This window comes from Vipera berus (assembly GCF_964194415.1).
Source record: "Vipera berus genome assembly, chromosome: 3".
NCBI lineage: Eukaryota > Metazoa > Chordata > Lepidosauria > Squamata > Viperidae > Vipera > Vipera berus.
In genome coordinates this window covers 193,964,272-193,987,585 of record NC_138204.1, presented here as the reverse complement: position 1 = coordinate 193,987,585, position 23,314 = coordinate 193,964,272, and the positions used below count along the sequence as shown (strand labels likewise).

The 23,314-nt window shown below is 37.4% G+C and overlaps 1 protein-coding gene across 2 annotated transcripts; it reads left to right on the top strand.

The window, feature by feature from the left end:
• The first annotated feature begins 166 nt into the window (after positions 1 to 166).
• Positions 167 to 21,020, top strand: YWHAZ (tyrosine 3-monooxygenase/tryptophan 5-monooxygenase activation protein zeta). 2 transcript variants are annotated; one of them, XM_081325175.1, is made up of 6 exons: positions 167 to 403; positions 2,787 to 3,090; positions 12,501 to 12,624; positions 19,378 to 19,541; positions 19,626 to 19,721; positions 19,978 to 21,020. In XM_081325175.1, exons 2-6 carry the CDS (start codon positions 2,797 to 2,799, stop codon positions 20,035 to 20,037), a joined length of 738 nt encoding a protein of 245 aa, XP_081181301.1. In that variant the 5' UTR covers positions 167 to 403; positions 2,787 to 2,796; the 3' UTR covers positions 20,038 to 21,020. The 2 variants fall into 2 exon arrangements, with proteins under 2 accessions (XP_081181301.1, XP_081181302.1); XM_081325176.1 differs by lacking the exon at positions 167 to 403 and adding an exon at positions 1,624 to 1,962.
• The last annotated feature ends 2,294 nt before the right edge of the window (positions 21,021 to 23,314 follow it).

Genomic DNA, 23,314 nt, shown 5'->3' with positions numbered 1-23,314 from the left:
CCCGCCGTCGGGACAGGGTAACAGCAGGGTTAAGGCGTGGCCGATACGCCGCGCGAACGAGCGCGCGCTGGCGGCGGTTAGATTAGAGCAGTCATCGCCTCGGCAGGAACGAGAAGCGAAGGGACAGAAAACCGCGGGGTGGGTCAGAGGAGAGCGAGAGCGAGAGCGAGAGCGAGAGAGAGATGGAAAGTGTAGGCGCAGGCGCGTGCCCGCGCGCGGTTGCCATGGTGTCGTTTGACGTCATGGCTCTGTGTTGCCCGTGCGTTGCGACGCGGTGATTGGCGGAGACCCTGTGTGTGGCGCTGAGAGAGCGAGAGTGAGGCTGCAGCGGAGCGAGCTCCGATATAGGCACAGTCGGCGCCGGTCCACCCGCCTAGAGACTCTGGTACCCTCAACCTCGCAGGTAACGGCCTACAGGGCGCTCTTTGGCGTCCCGCCTTGTGGATCGCCCTCCTTTCTTGCTGCGGAACCGTAGGTGGGGCAGCAGGACTGGCTGAGTTGGGCACGGGAGACCGCAAGGGAGGAAAGGGGAAGACGGAGGGCTAGGCGGTGGCTCGCCGGCCCCGTTCTTCCTGGGGCAGAAGGGCGGCGGCTACCGGCCCTCCGCCGGGCTGACTCGTCCGAGCGGCCTGCTGGGGGAGAGCCATTCATTCTCCGGCGGCGGAAGCCTCCTCTCCTTCAGCCCTCGCACAGGTGCGGCCGGCCCCACCTGCCTTGGCAGCCTCCCCTTGTGGGGAGCGGGAGGAAGTAGCGCGGCTTTGGGAGGGAGCCCCTCTGCCCGGAGCTAGGCGGTGGCAGGTGAAGCCGCGGGGCGGTGCCCCTTTCTCCACGCATCCGGAGCGCTGGGGTTATTACCGCGTTGGAGCGAGCGAGCGGGCGGGGGGTGGGGTGGGGGTCGGCGTTGGGAAGCCTTCGCATGAGGCGGGCAGGGGGAAGGAGCTGCGGCCCCCGTCCGCTCCCTCCCTCCCCTTAGCCCGCCCGGCTTCCCCTTTCTTCCCCCGTGCCGGGCGGGAGGCGGGTGTCGAGCAACCTCTCCATGAGGGCGGCGGAAGGCGTAAAATGGGGAGTGCCCTGTGAGGGCGCCATGTTGGGGAGTCGGGTGGCTTCTCGATTCCTCCCCGCATCTCTCCCTAGGAAGGCGGGGGGGGGGCGGCCTTCTCCTTCCCGGCCTGGAGTGACTGAGTGCGGGGTGGCTTCTAGGGTGTGGCCTCCCGCGGGGAGAGGCGCATCCAAGCGGGGCGATCCGCGGCTCGTCGCCGCATAAAAGATCCGCGGGGCCGCCGCGAAAGGAGCAGCCGCCTCCTCCTCCTCCTCCTCCTCCTCCTCTCTGGGCGGGGGAGAAGGAGCGCCGGAGGAAGGCGGTGGGCTGGAGCAGCTCATCGCGGCGGTACCAGAGCCCCCCTCGGGGCGGGATGGCGCCGCAGGGCAGAGAAGGAGCGGGGCAGGAAGGCAGGTGGGCGGGCGTGTCTGCTCGTCCTCCCGCTGTTAGGCGCCGCCTGGGCTTCCCCTTTTCTTCGCTTTGCAGGGGCGGAGATGCTGCATCTCCCTCCCGGCGCGGGGCGGAGGTGAGGGGGAATTAACGTGCACAGAAGTGGGCTGGGCTCTGACACGAATCCGCCATGACAAAGAGCCCAGACAAGGCGCTTCACGTCTTGAGAGCCGGGCGGGCGGTTGCCGCGCAGGGAGGAGCGACCAAAGTCTGGCCTGGCGTATCTTGTCCTCTTCCTCCTCCTCCTCCTCGCCCACATCTCGGTCGGATTCGTTTTTGTGCGCCGTAGCCTCGCCGTTCGCTCTCCTTCCGAGCTGTGCCAATGCAGCAACGTACCCGTGGCCACATGAGCAGCACCATTTTATACAGTCGGTTCGCAGCGTCTGCCCGACGGGGAATTGGTCCGTTTCTTTTCCCCCCGCAACTTCTTCCCTTTCGCTTAAAAAGCAGAAGTACGCGATCATCCTTTGCAAGTGAGGCACATAGCCACTTACGTTTAAAATATTGTTTTCCCGTTTTAGAATTCTCTAGCGTTAAATTTTATTGTAGATCAGAAAACGCAGAAGTAATCCTTCTTTGAAATACTAAGATTGTGATAAGATTACAATCAAAAAGTTTTCCCCCCCCCCCGAACCCGAGCAGTGTAGATTGTAGCACTTCCGTCTTCATCCTAGGATATTTAAATAGAACTGAGTTTTGTCCAGTGTAAAAGCTACGTATTACAATGTTAACATGTATTTTAGAATCTCTTTGATTTAGCTATATAGTAGTTACATTTAATGCTTTTAGATTTAATGATAAATAATCAAAACTTTCTTAGTTGTGTATAAGGAAGTAAGAGTGTAAAGAAGCTGATACTATCTAACTTGAGTTTCATTTGAAAAAGAATTGACTTTCACAAGACCTTGTCCAATGAAATTCTTAACATTGCAAACTTCCAAAATGGTTGTCTCAAAATAGCAAAAAGAGTCAGGATCATCTAGGGATAGAAGGCTGAAGCTTCCAAGGGAACGCTTTGCATTCCTTGTCTGGAGATCTTATAAAATTATTTCTATAGTTTTACTGAATAGAAAATAAATACATTTTCTTCCTATTGTGACAAAATTATAGGAACTCAGTTTGCAATCTTATACTCATTTTGGACTAAAGATAATCATATTCAGTTGCATGTGTTTTTCATGCATACAAGATTGGAGCCTAAACAATTTGTCCATGCCCTTGCTAAGAGACAAACTCAATGCCAAATACTTTTGTTTGGTAGATATTTGATAATATTTTGATATTTTTCATTCTGTAGAGAAATCAGCATGGATAAAAACGAGCTGGTGCAGAAGGCCAAACTGGCTGAGCAGGCTGAGAGATATGATGATATGGCAGCCTGCATGAAGTCTGTGACTGAGCAAGGAGCAGAATTATCCAATGAGGAGAGGAATCTTCTCTCTGTCGCTTACAAAAATGTTGTAGGAGCAAGAAGGTCATCTTGGAGAGTTGTCTCAAGTATTGAACAAAAGACAGAAGGTGCTGAGAAAAAGCAGCAAATGGCTCGAGAATACAGAGAGAAAATTGAGACTGAACTAAGGGACATCTGTAATGATGTGTTGGTAAGAATTCATTTAATTTTTTTATTAACATTTTAGAGTGGATAAACGTGTTTAGGCAAACTCCATGTTTTAATGTGTTTTTTAAAATCTCATCTGTTGTACAGCCATATTTAGAAAATCAGAATAATTTTCTTTTTTCTAAAATCTTATACCTGGAAATTAGCATGTTGTTTAGATATTGCAATAACATGTTAAGTCTTGCTGACAGTGTCAGTGTTCAAATAATTTACAATTCACTAAAGGTAAATGGAAAGTATGTTTGATCATAGTACTTTGGAAAAGTAAAATATTTCAATCTTACCTATTATCTGTGTAACTTAGAGGTTATATGCTTTGTATGAGAAGTTGTAATTTTCACTACAGAAATCAGGTCCCTCCCTAAATAAGATGATGTAATGTTAGCAATGACTCACCCCTATAGAGCACTTTTAAAGAATAAGTTCCAAGCAAGTTTTCTATAACTGCACCATTGGACTTTAAACGTGATTGTATGAATTTAAAAAATCTAGCAATACCATATATGCTTAAGTTTTATTTTTTGATGAACCAGCAATTTCTTCTAGTAGCTTTTGTGTTAAAATATTTGACATTGGGTTTATATTATTTTGGATATATTTCAGTAAGAATTGTCCTTTAATGTATTGAATCAATCATTTTATCATAGTTAACGTGCATCTTAATATATTGCTTAGGTATGTCCAAAAGCCATATTTGAAGTATATTAATTTGAAGGTCATTCATTTACCTTGGCTTTTCTCCATACAAAGCCTTAAGGAAATAAGAGTGATAATCACAGGAGAGGTAGAACATATATGAAATAACATCTTAGCCAGTTAATCTCCAAGTAAATTTTATTTTGGTATAGTAAAAAATACATTTTCCTTTTTCAAAACACTGCTTATTGCAATACAACCTTTAAAGCTATGCAGATGATTTTGTATCTATTAGCTTATATAAATCTGAATATTTAAAATACTTTTCTGCTATAATATAAAGCTGTATTCTCAGTTTTCATCAGATGTCAAAATTGGTTCACCCAGATTATTACAACACTTCAACTGATGGCAAACCTTATGAATTTCTAGTTATAAATTAGGGAAGGAAACTGTTGAGTTGGATAATTTGAATTGGTGTAAACTATGTTGAAAAATTCCTTTTTTGTAAAACATCAGCTAAGTATTAAATTTACTGGGCCTTGTAACCTTTTGAAATCTCATTTTATAAATATGACCCAGGAGACAGTGGATATGACTAATATGATTTAGGGTCTTTCAGTGATTATTTATTCCTTGGAGGAACAATTTTTATGTGTAATTTTTCTGTGTATGTGAAATTGGGGCATTTTTATTGTTATATGAATAGTAAGTAGAATTATTATATCAAGAGTTTGAAAAGAAGTGGATGTAGCTTCTAGATCTTTAGTAAAAAAAGTCTCTCCAGTCAAGATTTTTTGTTTTGTATTTGTTAAAAGGAATGTTAATATTTTGCTTCCTAAAGGATGAGTAGTTGTTTCCCTTTTCCACTTGAGCATCCCTTTTGGGATTGAAAAGTGGAGAAAAATTCCCATTCTTCTAGCATTGTCCCTAAAGTATAAACTTACTTTCTCTCTCAAAATTGAATGACTTTATTCTGGCATGTAAGCTGTGGTTGAAATTATAGAATTACCTTCTGTATACTATGTTTTGTCCATTTTTGCATCCCAGATTGTAAACTATATTTTTTTTAGAATCACTTATGTAAATATGAAATAGGCTGGGGAAAATATTTTATGGTTCATCCGTTATTTTATATGGATATTCTTTTCAATGGGATCACTCTTAGGGATGATGATGTAGAGAGTATCATGGAAACCAGGGAGATTAAAATCACCATGCATGAATTGAACATAATTCCAGATTCCTCTTTTATTTCACAGGCTATGTTGCTACACTTATGTCAGTTCCCACAATTACAACTGGTGAAGAATTATGGGGTTTAGGAATCCATATTTTATGCTTACTAATGTTGTGAAGAAGAGTCCTAGCCTCACCTTCAAGATTGGAGCTCAGGAATAGAGATTATCCTCAACCTTATGAAAAGTTAATATCCCTATTCCAGCCCTAAACAGCATGAGATTGCTGAATTTTAATATGATAGCGTTGGAAAATACTCCATTCACCCCAACTCTCCCCCGAATTAAGGGATCACAAAGGAGGGATGTTTTTATTTTTATTTTTTAGTGTTGGAAAATACTGTATAGTATATGTTGGTGATGTAGCACAAGCTATTGGTAGACACCTGAAAACTTAACATTGACATTGAATCTTGCTCAATTATTTGTAACTCAATTTGTCTTTTTCTGACCTCATCTTACTAACCATTTTGCCTATCTGGAAGCCCCTTAGTTCAAGTAAAATATATAGGTCTGAGCTGAAAGGAAGGTTAGGATCCTGGTGACCACAAATTTTGCCTTGATTAAGTTTAGGCAAGTACATTAGCTTCCAATCAATAATTCCATACAGTTCCAACATAGCTGTAATACTTCTTGGCACAGAGAAGAATAATTAAGCCTGAATGATCTGCCTCTTGTCAGTGATGTAATTGACATTGTGATTTCAGAGCAAATTTCATGAATTTCTGGTCATATTTTTATAAAATGCTAAACAATACTGTGAAGAGTTTTGACTTGATTGAATGTATTTAATTGCACTTGGCATATTTAGTTTTGGGAACGGTTAGAAACCAGGGATTAGCCTGAAGCCTTTTAGGTGCTTTGACTTCAATTTCTATCATCCTGGTAGCACAATCAATCATAAATATAATACAGAAAGGTTTCTGATAAAATTTACTGTTTTAAAGCCTGCATCTGTTAACTAAATAGCAAGACTTATCTTAAAACACTGATCATACAATTCTTTGGCTGGATATTGTCAATCTTTTATATTTTCTTTTCCTCTTCCCCCTTTACAGCATGTAGTTTTTAACATTGCTTGATCAAAGACATCTGAAAATTATAAAAACAGCTATAATTTTGACCATTTGTGGTTAATGCTAATAGTTACTGATTGTGGATTTTAGAAATTTTTAAATAAAAGCATTTTTAATATTTTAGTAGATGGATAGAAAGTCCATTTTATATCTTGTGAAACTTCCGGAATCATTGAGAGCTTATGTGTGTGTTAAAATTTGAGGCACCTTGTTTTTAAGCCTGGAATTATTAGGCAATTTCATTGAAATGGCTTCATTTACATTTTTTCCAAGCATTTAGATCCAGATTTCAAAATGACAGCCTAGCTCTGTTAATTAAACTATATCAGATAACATCTAAACAAAAAAGATAAAATTGTATTCATCTCTGTTCACATTACCATTGGTTAGTTTCTTTATACAGAGAGCAAAAATTCTAAAATGTTGCAAATAAGCTTGTGAGGTTGTCAGAATGAAGTAATTGTCACAAATCAACTAAGTTTTTCAATCCATTATCTTATTTTATTAAACTATAGTTTCTACATACTATCCATAATGGCACCAAAGATTGACAAGTCTGCATTACAGCATCCATATAATATTGAATCATGGTTTGTTTGAAGTGAATTCCAAATGAAAAACTCTTAACTGATAAACAAAAAGGATGTTTCTGCCACAGGTTTTTATTACATGTAGTGGTGATTTCATTTTTAGTAAGTATAAATAAATGAAAGGTGGAAGAAATACTCCAATTGAATCACTGTATAGAATTTGCTAATTCATAAATATGTTTTTCATGTAGTATCAATGGTGAAGCATTGCTATGACCTAGAAAATAATATTTTTAATTGTAATAGGATCAGCAAGTCAGGGTGGCAGTTGAGTTCTATTGTAAGGATAACTTTAGCATCATAAAAAACTGGATCCTTACACTGGAATGAATTTCCTCCCAAAGGTAAAACACAGCCTTAAAAGTATAATTAGTAGGATGAAGGATAAGCTTTGACTTCAAGAACTGATTCTGTGAAGAAAACATTTCAGAAGTCTAGAAACCTCAGTAATCTGCAAGTGCATATGGAGATTCCTTCCTCTTTCCAGTTTCATTGAGTTGGAGATCAATAGTGCTAAGGCTTAGGAAGTTGCAAGATGTCACACTCTTAAAACAAATGTATTTGTCAGAATGAACATATTTCAGAACACTTAAGATTTCCTTTGCTAAAGTTAACATACTCTTTCTAATTTTCTGTCAGAAGTCAGTAATTCTAATTGTTTAGGTGTAACTCCTCCAGAATATTCTATAATGGAATAAAAGTGAAGAATTCATCTAAATAATATAAAGATTACAATTGGCTTGATGTAGTTAGACCAGTATTGGGGGAGGGGAGGGGGAACTGTTCACTTTTACTTATGGCTGCATTCCTCTTAGTGAGTCACAATTGTTTGGGTTAAGTGAAATATTTCATCAAAATGGAAGTAGAACATTATTAGTGCAATTCATCATTAGTATAATTACTGAAATCCCAGTTGATTTTAATGCTCATTATCAGCATCTGCATATGAGAAACTGAATACTAAAAATTGGTTTCTTCCTTCATCATAATAGGCCAGCAAAGAATCTTAAATAGAAGGTTAATTTACTGGAACAAAGTTTTTTGCCATCTGCAATTTATTTATCTGAGGGCGGGGGGAATCTAAACTTGCAATATAATTATATAATGGGTCAGCTTAGTAGTGGTAGGAACTCAATTCTGAATAAAATCTCAAATGTGAAACTATATATAATATATATCGTATTGTATAATATAAACATATATCACACATTTTTAATTATTTGATATTGTATTTAAAACTGAATTATCTAACATATGTTACATATACTTTTTGTTTCTGATTTATATAAACAAGAAACTATCAATATTGTAACTATAGAAATTTCTAGATACTATGTGTGGTTCTGAAGTACTATGCATCTCTGCCTACATATTCTGCCTTCTATGGCATGGATTGGTTTTTGAGAAAATAGTGAGATTTCAGGAAAAAAACATGAATGGTGACAGCAAACATTTCAGCCAGAGTTGTTGCATTTTGGGGTTTGATGAATACATGGACAAAGTTGCCAGCTTGTACTAGTTATAACACTATATATAGTAAGGTGCTAAAAGTAAAAAAAAAGCTACACTATCATTAAGAATATATTCTTAATTGTTCAAGAATTTTTAACATGCCAGGAGTTTGGACATAGGTTGGGCAGGACAACCAATCTATTAGCTGCTGATAATGTGCCATTTCATGATTTATTTGTGTAGCTATAGTGACCATATAATAGTTGAAAAGTAAAGTAATATGCTGTGTGCCAACTTTTGGGAAAAGTATGGAAACAGAATTATTGAGAGAAGAGCATATTATAGCAATGAGAAAGAAATTCTTCACTGCATGAAAATATAGTATGTTGGCATTAGAAAATACAAGATTCCGAAACATGTTAATGTTGCCAACATCAAAGAGAATAGTAGAGAGAAAATTCTTGAACTTCAGTCACAAATTTCATGGCTTATTTGCAATTGTGAATTACATCCGCTCCCTATCTTTTACTTTATTTGTAAGAAAGTGGCCCATCAGCTGAATCTCTTTTAAAACCACACGTATTTTTTTTACAATAGCATCAAGCTGCAAGAATTGCTGTTCACTAATAGTGCTGATGTGTTTATGTATGAGTTGATCAATGTCCATTACAATTTCATGGGTTTTGATCTGCAGCTAGAAAGTGCATAGAGTTGCTTTTATAAATACAGGCGACAGAACTTGGTGTCCAGAAGTAAGCTGAACATATTCCCTTTCTTTCAGCTTAGCTCTATCAATATCCATGCTAGCTGTTTCTTCTCTTTCAGATACATAGACCAGATTCTAATAACACTTATTTCACACATGCTTCCTTTTTAAAAACTGATACAAGCAGAACTGACTCCTTAATGTCAAGCTGCTGAATAAAGCTTGTTTTTCGTCTGGTGTCAGATGATATGTTATAAAGCTTCAGCTGAAACTTATTAATAGAATTAATAAGTCCTATTAAATTCAGTCTTTATAAAAACAAAATGTGATATTGCTTTCAAATTATTCTCTCTGACTAGAAATGCTAGTCAGTTTAACTTAAATAACTTTCTTCTCTTAAATATTAAAATTATTGGGCTTTTTTTTTTAAAAAAATGCTAGCCTATTAGGGCTGCAAGATGATTGCAGAATAGAGATTTCTCTTCCCTGCCAGTGTCTTCATTTTTGTACAGAAGATGAGTAGAAAGCAATATCTATTCTTTACCAGTCCTATTCTTTGTATGAAAGTTCTGGTTATTTATCTTTAAATTTGCACTTTCCAGAACTTTTATTTACTGTATAAAGGTCTGGTTGCTTTTTTCCAACTTATTATTTCAAAGTAAGGCGCCAAAATGATCTCATGTGGAGTTCAATTTCTGTTTACTTTTTAAAGTAATTACTGATCATGTGCCATCAGATTACTGTTGACTCTGTTTACACATAACAATCTGTTCCTAACCTGGTCTTTCAATGGTAACTAACTGTATCTACCTTGCTCCTAGTCAATCTTTCTTTTTCCTTTCATCTTTCCCAGCATTAGAATCTTTTCCAGAGACTTAAGTCTTCGCATACTTTGTCCAAAGTAGGAAAATTTGAGCCTAGTCATTTGTGGCTTGAGTGAGAACTTTGGGTTGATTTGTTCAAACATCCATTTGTTTTATTTTCTTGGCTGTTCACAGTATTTTCAGAAGTCTTTCCCAATACCAAAGTTCATAAACATCAATATTCTTCCTAATTTGCTTATTCAAAGTTCAATTTCTGCTTCCACAAAGTGTCACAACGTGTACCTTTGCTTACACTAATCTGCTATTTCCAAGTAGACCCATCATGGCAGCTGAATATCTTTTCCAAGACCTTCATTGCTGCTCTACCAAGTGCTATGTTGGTGTACTTTTTGTTTGGGTTTTTTGTTGTTGTTGTTCATTTTGTTTTGTTTTACTGTTTATGGTTGATCCTGAAAGGCAGAAGCTATCCACCACTTCAGTATCTTTATTGTCAATTCTGAGGCTTGGTGTACCTGTTGTTGTTATTTGGTCTTCGTATTTAATTTTAGCCCCATGTTTTTAATTGTACTATTTAATTTTTCTTACTAGAGTTTGCAGATCCTTTGCATTTTCAGCTATCAAGAGAAATATCATCTGTATAGTCAGGTTATTAATGTTTCTTCCTCCAGTTTAAAAACAAATTCAACATCTTCCAAACTACCTGCCCTTAATATATATTCAGCAGATAGTTAAAAAAAAGAAAGGGAGACTATCAGCTCTACCTTACTCCTTCAACAACCTGGAGTCATCCTATTTCTCCATGTTCTGGCTAGATTTCAGAAGAGAACAATAGGATATTCTGGGATTCCCATTTTTCTAGCACATTCTGCAGCTTGATATACGTCACAGAATCAAATATCTTTCTATAATCAATAAAGCGCAGTGTCAATACAATACATTTTTTTATTCTTTGCTTTTCTCAATTATCCAGTGTGCATCAGCAATAATACGTTGTGTTCCTTGGCTTTTGCTAAAGCCAACTTGAACATCTAGCATTTCTTTTTCTACTCTAGGCTCTGAACTGCAATGGATGATCCTAAGCATTATTTGGCTAGCATGTAATATTAAGTATATTGTGCAATAGTTCACATTATATTAAGTCTCTTTTTTTGTATTGGAATGCAGATTGACTTCTTCCTATCTCTTGATCATTATATCATTTTTCTGATTTGCTAGCACAATTTGGATAAAATCTTTACTGAGGCTCCTTCTGTTGCAATATTTTTGTGAGTATACCCTGCAAACTGTTTGGAACCTTTTGCAACAGCTATTAAGAGTAACTTCCCAGTTTTGGTGGATATCCAGTATATCAATTAAAATTATATTTAATTATACCCTAATTTTTACAACTTGTAGTTCAGTGACATTCTTTTGGAAGTACAGTATGATGTTAATCTGTTGTTGGTATTGAAACATGTTTTTTTAAAAAAATCATTACTTTGTTGCTGACCAGGATTAATGTAAAATTTCTTCTGTTTTAATGCTAAACATCTGGAGGGATGCATAATAGCTTGTTTATTATTGTTTAAGGAAAAATCTATATATAGTAGTTTTGGTATATGTTGATTTGATCCAATTTGGCCTAGTAGTTAAGGCACCAAGCTAGGAAGTGAAGGACTGTGAGTTTAAGTCCCACCTTAGCCATGAAAGCCAGCTGGATGATGTGGCCAGTCAAACACTCTTTTGCAGCCCAACCCACCTCCCTCTGTTGTTGTGGGAAAAATAGTAAGTTGTGTTGGATATGTTCACAACCTTGACTTATATGTAAAAATAAGGCAGAAATAGTTGGTCTATTATTATTATGACACGGAGTTGTAATAACTATTAAATTGGGAGACTTTTCATCAATATATTTGTTACTATTGTATTTTTTAATCTTAATTTATTGATACATAACCCTACGGTGGCCACATGGGAGCTCGTTTTTCTGCTAGAATATCTCTATATGGGGTAATAGTTAAATAACTTGGTCATATAAGCAGACCAAATTGCAGGTTTAGCAGCCAGAGATCTGTTTCTCTAGTTGAATTCAGCATTAGCCTTAGGTTGAAATCATTATTAGAAAAACTGAGCAGGTTCATTTTCATATAGTTTATTTTGCTAATGGAATCGATAAGAGGGTTGCTTGTTTGTTTATTTGATTTTTTTTACCTCACAGTTGTTATTTCATAAGTTACTCAAGGTGGGAAACGTGAAATGATGTATCCAAACAATACATGCATGCATGCAGCTTGTTGCATTTTATTTTACGATATTATAAGCTATCCTGAAACCTCTGAATAAATACTTGCATATAAATTTTCTAAAATAAGAATACTAACTGGCTTATTTGGATGTTTTAAAAGTTATAAAAATCCATCTAAATATGGAGAACAGTAAGCAATTGAAATCATTAAAAATAGTTATTCATTTTGAAGATATCTTTATTGCTGAAAGATTAGCAACACTTAAATGCTTTATATAAACATCAGTCAGTTACTTTATGCCTTATTAGAACAGTGAGATGCTACAGACATAGAGCTATTGAATCTTCTAGTTACTATTTACTTTCTATAACTTTCAAAAGCAAATGGAGCCAAATGAATTTGATTCTATTTTATTTGGAGCCAAATATGCTAAACATCAGTATGCATATTCAGATGAGCTAATTTTAAAAAGACTAGACATTTTAAGTTTATTTCTAACATTACTACAGTATATAAATACAGTAGTTTCATTTCTGTAGCACTAATAAAAACTTTTTAATAAGAGTTTATCCATTTGTAATAGTTGATAACATATTAAAAGTTCTCTGTATGTAAACCCTTCTATTTTTTTTTTACTTAATTGCAGTCTCTGTTGGAAAAGTTTTTGATTCCTAATGCTTCCCAAGCAGAAAGCAAAGTTTTCTATTTGAAAATGAAAGGGGACTACTATCGTTATTTGGCTGAGGTTGCTGCTGGTGATGACAAGAAAGGTACAGTGTGTTATATTTTTTTACATTGCATTTTCATAGATTCATCTTTAATAGAATAATAGCTGTGGGTGAGGCGGTTGATATAAGTCAGTAAAGGAAATATTTTAAACATTTTCAGCAATGGCAACATATACCTGAATTTTGCAGCAATGGAATGTTGCTTTATGGTAATATTCTCCGAACTGGTTTCCTGGAGACATATTGGAATACAATTCCCAGCACATGAAAGTGAGGGTACCAGTTGCTTCAAGGATACAGATTTAAACATGTTCTTGTTGATTTATGAATACATACAGTTAATTGTTGCAAGGCGATATATTTAGGCAACATTTTCATTGTCCTCTCTCACTGTTGTCTAACTGAACTATGTTTATACATGAACAAAAGATATATATTGTTTTCCAGTATGTGTTCTTTAAGGTACATTTCATAAAATGATATAATAGCAGGACTTTGGCACCTGAATGAAAATAGATACCATTTAATTTTTTAAAAAAGTTATCAATATTTTATTTAAAATTATGGCAGCTGCTGATTATATCTGAAATTCAGATGTCAGGCATGAATATACATTAAGCTGGAATGGGTACAGGTATGGATTGTTTCTTTTGACTTGAGATGTGTTCACTAAGAACTTGAGAAGATCAATCAAATGTGATCAGGACAATTTTGTCAGTGAGAAAATGTGGCTGATTTCTAATCCAGAATTTTTGAAGTGGTGGGATAGCAAGATAAAGGAAGAATGAAGACTTAATGATCAGAAAGGAGAGGGGAGAGATGACAGACAGAAGCCAGAGAAAACTGTGTCAGTTCAGAGACATTGTGATAGAAGCCAGTTGCAAATAGAGCTGGTGAACAAAGAAAAGATTAAAATAGAGATACAAAATTCTTTTCTGCTTTCCTCTTCAATTATTTGAGAAGGTAAAATTTTCTGATCTTATAGTTGCTTGAAATTGGGGTGAAGTGGTAGGAGTTGGAAGATATTTGGAAGAAATATACTGTCAAGACCATTTCTTCTTCTAAATGAGAAGTAAAGGTATAAATGTAGAAGAAAACGTTGAAAAGAAGGATTTGTTTTGCAAATAGAGCTGAAACTAAAGTGCAGTACTGAGCAACTTTAAGGGAGACTGAACATGGGACAGCCACCTCTTCAGTAGTATTTCTAAAAAGAGAAGGAAAGGGATATGTCAGACGTTCAGATCTGGAGAATCAATACTTTTTCAAAGCTCTATTCCAGGGTGTTTAATAGTCTTGCTTAGCCACTGAGAGTATTATTTTTGCTTAAAATCAAGTAAAAGGTGGTATCTTCATTGTGATCATTAATTCTGAAAAAATTACTAAATATAATGATTTGGATTTAAAGCTCAAAAGGTTTTCATATGTTTGGGGGCATACTTTTACTAATCACATAATATTCCTTAAACAAAATATTCCTTTTTCCAGGGTGACATGGTTATCCTATGAGAGAAGATAGGTTTGGTTTAAACAGTGGAAGTTAACTCTTTTTGCCTTCAAATACAAAGTGTTGCACAGACCTAAGAAACACTGTGCTATTTGTTTCTGGAACATTATTCCCTCCTCCCCCACCCCCGGGATGTTCCATTTCTTCTGCACAACAGGCCAATCCAAGCATCTTTTATATATGTGTGTGTGTGTGTGTGTGTGTGTGTGTGTGTGTGTGTAATCATCCCGATATGCTTGGATCAACCCATTCCGAAGGAGAAAATGGAACATTCAGGAAATTAATTTCTCCATTTTACATATTCTTAATAAATACAAAATGCATAAGCAACGCCTCCCCAAAGATTTGTCTCTTTTTGCTCGTCTTTTTGAACAAAAAGCTAAGAAGAAGCTGCTAGTTTAAGCTGGAATTTGGAAATAGGATTGTCTGCATCATATACTAGGCAAATTATTGGTGATTCATAGCATTCTTGCTCCCTTATATCTTGTAGACTGTGGATGCGGTGCAACTCCCAGCTGAGTGAATAAACTTCTTTAGAAAGGGGGAAAAATGGATTTTTGAGGGAGGCAGGGCACAAATCTATAAATACTACCCTGCTTTCATCTTCTGTTCATACTGGGCAATAAAAACTTTTATTTCCTAGTTCCTGCCACTGCAAACTATTATTGTCTTCATGTGCTGCCAATTAGACATGATGGAGTGTGTATCTGTATGTAACTACGTGTATCTCTCTCAGAAGGAGAGACAGAAATTATAGACAGATCTGATTCTGCTCTTGTCACAAGAAATAATTACCTAAATTTTAAACCATCCTTTCTGGTCAAACTGATTCTATGGTTTGTTCAATTGCTGAATTACTATAATATGTCTCTCCATAACTTTAAACATTGATTTGGGATATTTAATGGGTGGCTATTCTATCAGAAAACTTTACAGGTAGTCCTCAACCTACAGCCATTCATTTAGTCACTTTTTGAAGTTACAGCACCACTGAAGAAAAGTGACTTATGGCCGTTCTTCACACTTACAACAATTGCAGCATCTCCCTTGGCATGCAACAAACCTGAGCAAATACAGGTCATGTGACATTTTCCAAAGCCATTGTAATTTTGAACCATTGTTAAATGAATGGCCATAGTCCTTGCTTAAGTACAGTAATTGGAACCGGAATGTACAAGGCTAAGCAATGCGGCCATAAAGCACGACATCATGTTAGGCAAGGACCTCATGTCACTGTGACTTCCTACCAGCTTCCAAGAAGCAAAGTCGGACATCCACCACAAAGTTACAAATAGTGGGCGGCTTTCAAGCAGGTTGATGGTTGGATGGGCAGTGGCTGCCATGGCACAATCATGGCCAGCAGGGAATGGCTCCTGTGAAGTGTAAGAGTGTGCACAAGGGATCTCATGCTCCATAGCTGGGTTCCTTAAGAAAAATGGATGGGAGTGATTTGTGACCTTCCCTGCCATCTTCCTCATTGACTTTTCTTGTGGAAAGCCAGCAGGGAATGTTGCAAAGGGCAGTCACATGACTGCATGATACTGCAGCTGTCATAAGTGTTGGCCAGTTGCCAAGCACCCCCAATAATGATCACATGAACGCAGAGATACTGGGATGGATGAAACCTTGAAGACCAGCCATAGTTATTTAGGTTGTGTCGTGTGATTAGATTTCAGTCTTATGCACAGCATCATCTAATGTGTGTTCACCAAATTTTTTGTAAAAAAGTGAACCAAATAATTGTGCAAATGAGTAGCATTTATTGATAAATACATAGGCAATTAGAGCTTCCTGAGATAATTGCCTCAGAGCTTATGGGAGGAGAGACCAAAATCTGTTCCTCAGGGATGGAAATACAGCTTTCAGAAAGCAAAGTTTTTATTAAGATTTCTTCTTTCAGATTAGGGGGGGGGGAAGAGCAAAAAGAACTAATGGCTATTGGAGCCTGCTGTATCACTCTTACTATAGTGTATCTGTAATACCTTCCGGTTGTGTCCTAAATACTGATAGAGCGAATAACAGTATAGAGAGATAAATCTCCTTAGTACAAATACTGGCCAAATCACCAGCTTTTACTGAATTGCATCATCGGAGATTTTGAGAGCTACATGACAAATGGCAAGGTAATGATGACATGATGTGATGAATGTAGCCGATCTTGTTGCATGACTAGACTGCAGGATCTTGTAGATGCAGAAGAAGGCAAGCCCAAGTAAGAGTGGTATGTAACCAGTACTGGGGGGGCTCTATATGAGATTTGCATGTAGAGAGCAGAGGTCTCTTAATTCTTCTGGACCAGTGACCACAGGTAGAATGTTGAGAGCACTATCAAAAAGTTTGCCACAAAGTAACCAGTCACTGTAACCTCAACTTTTGTTTGTTTGTTATCTGGGCCGAGGGGTGCACCTTGAAACAAAGCATGTTTATTTTAAAATAATACTTCTGATAGAACTGACTGGAATTTCTGATGCTTTGTGTTTCTGTGGCTATCCAGAAAGGAAGTAACTGCTCCTGCGTTTAAAAAAAATGCTAGGAGCTGTATAGCAGATGGCTCCTATGTCCTAGAGAAGGTAGTTCTTGACTTATGACCAGTCACTTAATGACTGTTCAAAGTTATGGCGGCTTTGAAAAGGTGCTTTAGGATCCATAAAGTATTTCTGGAACTTCATAAAATATTGTGGTTTCTTTCCCTCCCCCCTCCCCCCTCCCCCCCCCCCCCCCCGGTGATCAAGTGATCGTGATCTGAGTGCTTGGCAGCCTATTCACGCTTATAACTGGTTGCTGAGTTCCCTGCGATCATGTGATTGTCATTTGTAATCTTTTCTGCCAGATTCCCCAGAAAGTCATGCTACTGCTTGCCAAAGGATTTCCCCTCTGCACGTGTGTGTGTGTGTGTGTGTGGTAGGGGGGAATCTTCATCAGGCTGCAGAAATGAAGCTTGTATCTCTGATTCCCACTCATCTTTCCAGCCCAGGGCATGAGTTCCCTTCCAAATGGAGGGAAAAGGAACTTGTGTACCGGGCTGGAAGATGATGTGGGGATCTTCACAATACCCACCTTGTTTCTCCACTGCAGAGAGAGGAGCTGCGTGCCCTCCAACACACAGCTTTTTCACTCCTTCCACTTACCAACCACAGCTGGGAGAATTGGGATTGCCATATTGAGCAAAGAAATCATGTGGTATCTTGCTTAGCGAATGCTTTGCTCAGTGACCAAAATTCCAGTCCCAATTGTGGTCGTAAGTTGAGAACTACCTGATTCGATGTTCTCAGTTCATTAAGGAGTATTCAGATTAATAGCACAGGTATAACTGTACCCCTCACACAGGATTATTGAGTAACAAAGAATGTGAAGATAATACGTGGTTTCCTCAAGTTGTACAGTAAGCATGAAAGAATTAAGACCATTTGAATTGCTTCCTACCAATTTCTTTTGCTTCTAGAGATGGAGAGTTAACAAATGTTAACTTGGGCAATCGGTTACAACAGGTTTGGAGAATGATGAAATTTCAGTTTCTGCAAAATGTGCCAGTTAACAGTACTGTAGTGGAATCATATGGTGTCTTGAACATAATTCAAATGGTTGTTTTTTCAATTTTAAATATTTAGGATCTGATTGTATGAACAAGTACTCATTTCTGTACAAATATGACTAAGCCCTAAAATCCATGATGCCTATCTATCTTCTATTCAGGAAAAGGCCTTCTTCTACTCTGCTCTCGGGTTATAGAATGCAAGGCAAGTTTTCCTTGGGTGCAACTTGACACAATAATAAAATGAAAATATAGTTGCTCCTTGTTGTGAGTAGCAAACCATTTATTCTGGGTATTAGTAAGATAGTTATCCCAAATATGCTTTACACTACATACGTTTGACTATCAGAATTTGCCAGCATAAAATACAGTTCTTAATCATTTGCTGCCTATTTAGAACAAGGCCTTTATTGTTGTATTTTTTGCTGGCTGGGAATTGTAATCCAACAGTCTGAAGGGCATCAAGCTCAGGAAGGCTGAAGTAAGTTGTGCCTGTCATTGTTTTAAAAATAGATGTTCTGATCTAGATCATTCATTCCATCATTCCATACTGGTTGTGCCACAAGGTCATTTTTTAAAATTAGTATAATTAGCCTCTATAGCATCTGCCTCTTCTGCACTAGAACACTTTTTATCTAATAAATGTTGCTGTATTAAAACTGCAAGACTTAAATCTTGTCACAAAACTCCTTAACTCTTGGCCCAAGACTTGCAGCAGGTAGTTCAGAGCTGCAAGCAACTCCTTTGCCCTTTGTAGCCCTTTCCCCACTGATTAGGATTGCATAAAGTTTCAGCATCATTTATATTTTGAAGGGAGAAAGAGATGAAGGTAATAGTCCCACCTGAAGCATGAAAGCCAGCTGGGTGGCTTTGAGCCAGTCACTTCCTCAGCCCCTCACAGTGATGTTGCGGGAAAAATAGGAGGAGGAAGGATTATTGGGTATGTTCACCAGCTTGAGTTATATATGGGGGGAAAGGCAGGATAAAAATATAAAACAAAAATTGTTTGATCCCAAAATATTACAATTTTAAAAAGGCTCTTGTAGCCCCCTACCCACATATGATGTGATGTATTCCATCTAGATGCCTGCCCTTGGATTTCAAAAGACTGCCCAAACATAAACAGGCCAGTAAGCAAAATTAAATAATTAAACTATTTGCTGACCAGTTTTACCCTTTTTAAAACTTGGACTTTTTTTTCTTTGTGTGTTGTTTTAAAATTAAATTTCGTTTTAAAATTACCGTATTTTCTAGAACCAATGGAACCAAGGTTTCTATATTTAGATTTAATATATCACTTGAAAAGTACTATTGGAAAAGTACTATTGCTGTGATGGTAAGAACCATCTTGGTATAAGCAAGAAATAGGTAGAGCAAGATTCTTGGTATTCTTTAGCCTAAATACTATTACTTTTGACAGCATTTTCAGATAGTTGAGTAGCTGGTAGCTTTTTTGGCACACAAAAAAAAACTATAGAAGTAACAAACTTGTGAAAGTCACATTTTTGGGGTTCTTTTTAAGATTTTAATCTGAAAATGTAGGTAAATTAATTTCATCTAGATTACATAAATTTAACAATATAAAAATTCCAAGAAGTAGCGTACTTCTGTAAATATACTTCTTTTACTTCTGTAAAAAAGAATCACTTTCTGAAACTAAATTATCTTGTATGTGTAGGTGATGAGTAAATTTAATCGATGCTTGTGCTTTTGAACTCCAAATAAAATTGCTAGTGTGATGTTTACTCTGTTTTTTCAGGGATAGTGGAGCAGTCGCAACAAGCATACCAAGAAGCTTTTGAAATCAGCAAAAAAGAGATGCAACCAACACATCCTATCAGATTAGGACTGGCTTTAAATTTCTCCGTGTTCTATTATGAGATCCTGAATTCACCGGAAAAAGCTTGTTCCCTTGCGAAGACTGTGAGTTGATAATCTAACTATTGCGTTGCATTTAGTATTTTAAACAGGTTTTCCATGTACAAATGTACTTTTTTTTAACCATAGGCTTTTGATGAAGCCATTGCTGAACTTGATACGTTAAGTGAAGAGTCATATAAAGACAGCACACTAATAATGCAGTTACTGAGAGACAATTTGACAGTAAGTATTTAGACATTTTAAATACTTTATACAAGTAAGAATAAGGAGATTAATGCTAAGTTATCAAATAGGCATTGCTAATAAAAACTGAAGTCTAATTGGTAAAAATTTGTGGCCTGGATTTATTTTACTTGGTTGTTTTAACTCTTGAGTCTCTTTTCTTAAAAGCATAGCTTTCTAGGAGATAATCCTGCTGAATGCTTTGTATGACTAAAATGTTAAACAGTAACACATGTCTGCATTTTTTTTAAAACAGTTGTGGACATCAGATACCCAAGGAGATGAAGCTGAAGCAGGAGAAGGAGGGGAGAATTAACCAGCCTTCCAATTTTTGTCTGCCTCATTCAAAAATTTACACAGTAGACCATTTGTCATCCATGCTGTCCCACAAATAGTTTTTGTTTACGATTTATGACAGGTTTATGTTACTTCTATTTGGATTTCTATATTTCCCATGTGGTTTATGTTTAATATTAGGGGAATAGAGCCAGTTAACATTTGGGGAACTTTTGTTTCATCCAAGGTGGCCAATATAGGGATGTGGAATTTTTATAAAAGTTTTACATGTTTGGCATAGTACTCTTGGTACTTTGTGGCTTCCCACAAAAGCCAATGTTAAACAACTTCCTATGTTGAGCAATGAAAAAGTGCTTGCATATTGGTCTTCACAGTGGTTAAAAAAAAGGGATGATGGTTGCAACCACATAGGTGTAGTGAATGTGGGTACTTCAACGTTGGAACGCACAGCAAAGAAAAATTAATGTCCCATGGATATTACATGTCAATCATGTGAATCTGTGGAATCTACAGTCCAAGAATACATCTTCGATTAAAGCTGAAAGATGTTCCTTAAAGTGGCTTGCTAACCAAATGAACTTTCTCTAGAGAAGGGCAGAAACGGTTCACATTCCATTACTTGTAAAGTTACCTGCTGTTGCTTTCATTATTTTTGCTACACAATTTATTTGTATTTAAATGGTTTAGGCAACCTAAGAACAAATGTACAAGTAAAGATGCAGTAAAAAATGAAATGCTTGATATCCATAATTACACTGTATATCGAGCACAGCAGTAAAACAAACCCATGTATTTAACTTTTTTAGGGTTTTGCTTTTGTGATTTTTTTTGATACTTTGCCTAACATGCATGTGCTGTAAAAATAGTTAACAGGGAAATAACTTGAGATGATGGCTAGCTTTGTTTAATGTCTCCTGAAAATTTTCATGAACAATCTAAACATAACTGTTAAGAACATGTGTATTAAGTTGATGTAAGTGGAATAAAAGTTTTATGAATGGACTTTTCAACTATTTTCTCAGTAGCTTTCCTGTACATCTCAACTTCTGTTGAAGAGATCTTCCATTGTACTGTCTGCAGTGCCAGATTGGGCTAATTCTGAAGCTGTCTTTATTTAGAATCTGAAAAATTGAAACATAATCTTCCATATTTTTGTGAGGCTGCTCTGCCTGGAAACTACCAAAGAAACCTCAGAGTGAAATATTAGGTGGTAGTTAATATATGTAAAGCCTACAAAATTGCACCTACTGAATTCAGTCCCTAATTATTAAAATATGTTTTTGTAACAATCTTAAACACATGTTTAGTAAATCATACTTTGGCCACCTAATGGGAAGGAAGGACTCACTGGAGAAGCCTAATGCTGGGAAAGATTGAGGGCAATAGAAGAAGGGGATGACAGAGAATGAGGTGGCTGGAGGGAGTCGCTGAAGCAGTAGGCGTGAGCTTAAATGGACTCCAGAAGATGGTAGAGGACAGGAAGGCCTGGAGGAACGTTGTCCATAGGGTCGCGATGGGTCGGACACGACTTCTCAACTAACAACAAAGTAAATCATGTGCCAAGCCCTTGCTTGTAGAAAATTGATAGATGTCTAGTTATGCTGCAGATGAGTTCACTGGGTATTGGCTATAAAATAAAGCATGTTATTTCTCAACTGCCATTATCTCATAAGCAAACTCCTTGAGAGATATCATTAATGAAGGCCAATGCAAGGCATTATTTATCAGATATGCTTCCCAATGGATTACTGTCTACCAGGATATTTCAGTTCCCACTGGGAGGCATTGTTGCCATGGTAGAGAGCATGTGCAAAAATTTTCTGTTTATCAAATTAGTCATTGCAATGAATGGTGAAATCCCAAATATATAATTCACCAAGATAAAAAATCAAAGTCGGACAATTCCAGTTGTATATGAATTATAAGTATAAAAAAATATATATGTAATGTTAGCATTTTTATCATCTCAATATACCTCTGGTGGTAGTTGCATGTAAAATATTTTATGTTTTCTGATCCCTCATTCATAAGCTTTTTATTTTATGGTCTGAGCTCTCTCCCATTCACTATTTTAGAAAGCAAGCAGCAAAGATTAATTCCTCTTCACGAAATGGCTGAAATTGGGGTTTTATCAATTCAGAGAAAATTTCCTTCTGTGGAAATTACCTTGTGCATTTCCCATGCACACATTGGTCTGGAAACGGCAAAAAGGAAGATCTGAAGAATAGAAATGCAGGCCCGACATGAAGATTATCTCAATATCTCAGGTACAAAGTCATCTGATACCTTTTCTTATGAAACATATAAGATGTTCTATATATACAATTGGCAAATTAAAAGCAAAACTTTGCTTTCTGTGCCTTCATTAGAGATTTAGTAGTATGGCTGTAATTCCAATGTACTGCAGTTTTTCCAGCAGTAGTGGAAGATAAGGTTATCCTTCAAATGTTGCAGAAAAGCCAATAAGACGCTCCGCCCGCCCCTTGCATATCCCTTTCTTTTCAGTTTGAAAGCTTTTTGCTGACCAAGAAGGGGGAAAAACCCGTTCCTGCCTTCTTAGGTCCACAGAAGGGGTGGGTGATGGTTTCCTTCCTCTTAACTATAAAATACTCCTTGTAGCTTGTCTCCTTCTAAAATCTCATTCTGAGAGTGGAAGGATAATATTGAAGGTCTTCGGAAGATTTCAAACTGATAGAATAAAAAGCATGTTGAGGCAAGCCATACATGGCATCTTTGCTAATTTACTTAAAATCAACACAATTTGTCTGACTAGTTTACAAAACTAAATTTGTAATGTTTCTCTACGGGCAAAATCCAAATGGGTAAATTCAACGTCAGAGAGCTTATCAATTTGAGCAATATTTTGCTCCCTGCAGACTGATTTTTTTTTTCTTGTAAATGACTACTGTTGGCACCTGTTCATATTGAAAATGTATGAGGAAGGCTTCTGAAGCTCAATGAACTGCAAGCACGAAATGATACAACTGTAGATGACATGAATTTGTCCTATGTTTTCAGGCAGCCTTTCTTATGGCTAGGATGAAGTTAGATTTTGGGGAGTAGGGGAGGCAGAAGGAGTTACAGTTCTCACAAATGCCAAGAATCTCCTAAAATGCTTAAAATACCCAACGGGAGGTTAGGAAGATTTTTCTTTGCACTTGTTTTTCTTCATGAATAAGAAATGACTCAGATGGATTCTGGAAGCAATGTGGTATCCTTTGGGATTCATAGTCTTACTTCTAATAATTTGTTCTCTTATAGCAAGCATTATATGTTTACAGTGGCAGTCTTCTCCT

What these genes read in the sequence shown, in the direction of transcription:
- YWHAZ (XM_081325175.1), top strand. Translation starts at nt 2,797, where the DNA reads ATGGATAAAAACGAGCTGGTGCAGAAGGCCAAACTGGCTGAGCAGGCT. An exon ending in ACATCTGTAATGATGTGTTG is followed by an intron (nt 3,091 to 12,500) that starts GTAAGAATTCAT and finishes ACTTAATTGCAG; the next exon opens with TCTCTGTTGGAAAAGTTTTT. An exon ending in TACTGAGAGACAATTTGACA is followed by an intron (nt 19,722 to 19,977) that starts GTAAGTATTTAG and finishes TTTTTAAAACAG; the next exon opens with TTGTGGACATCAGATACCCA.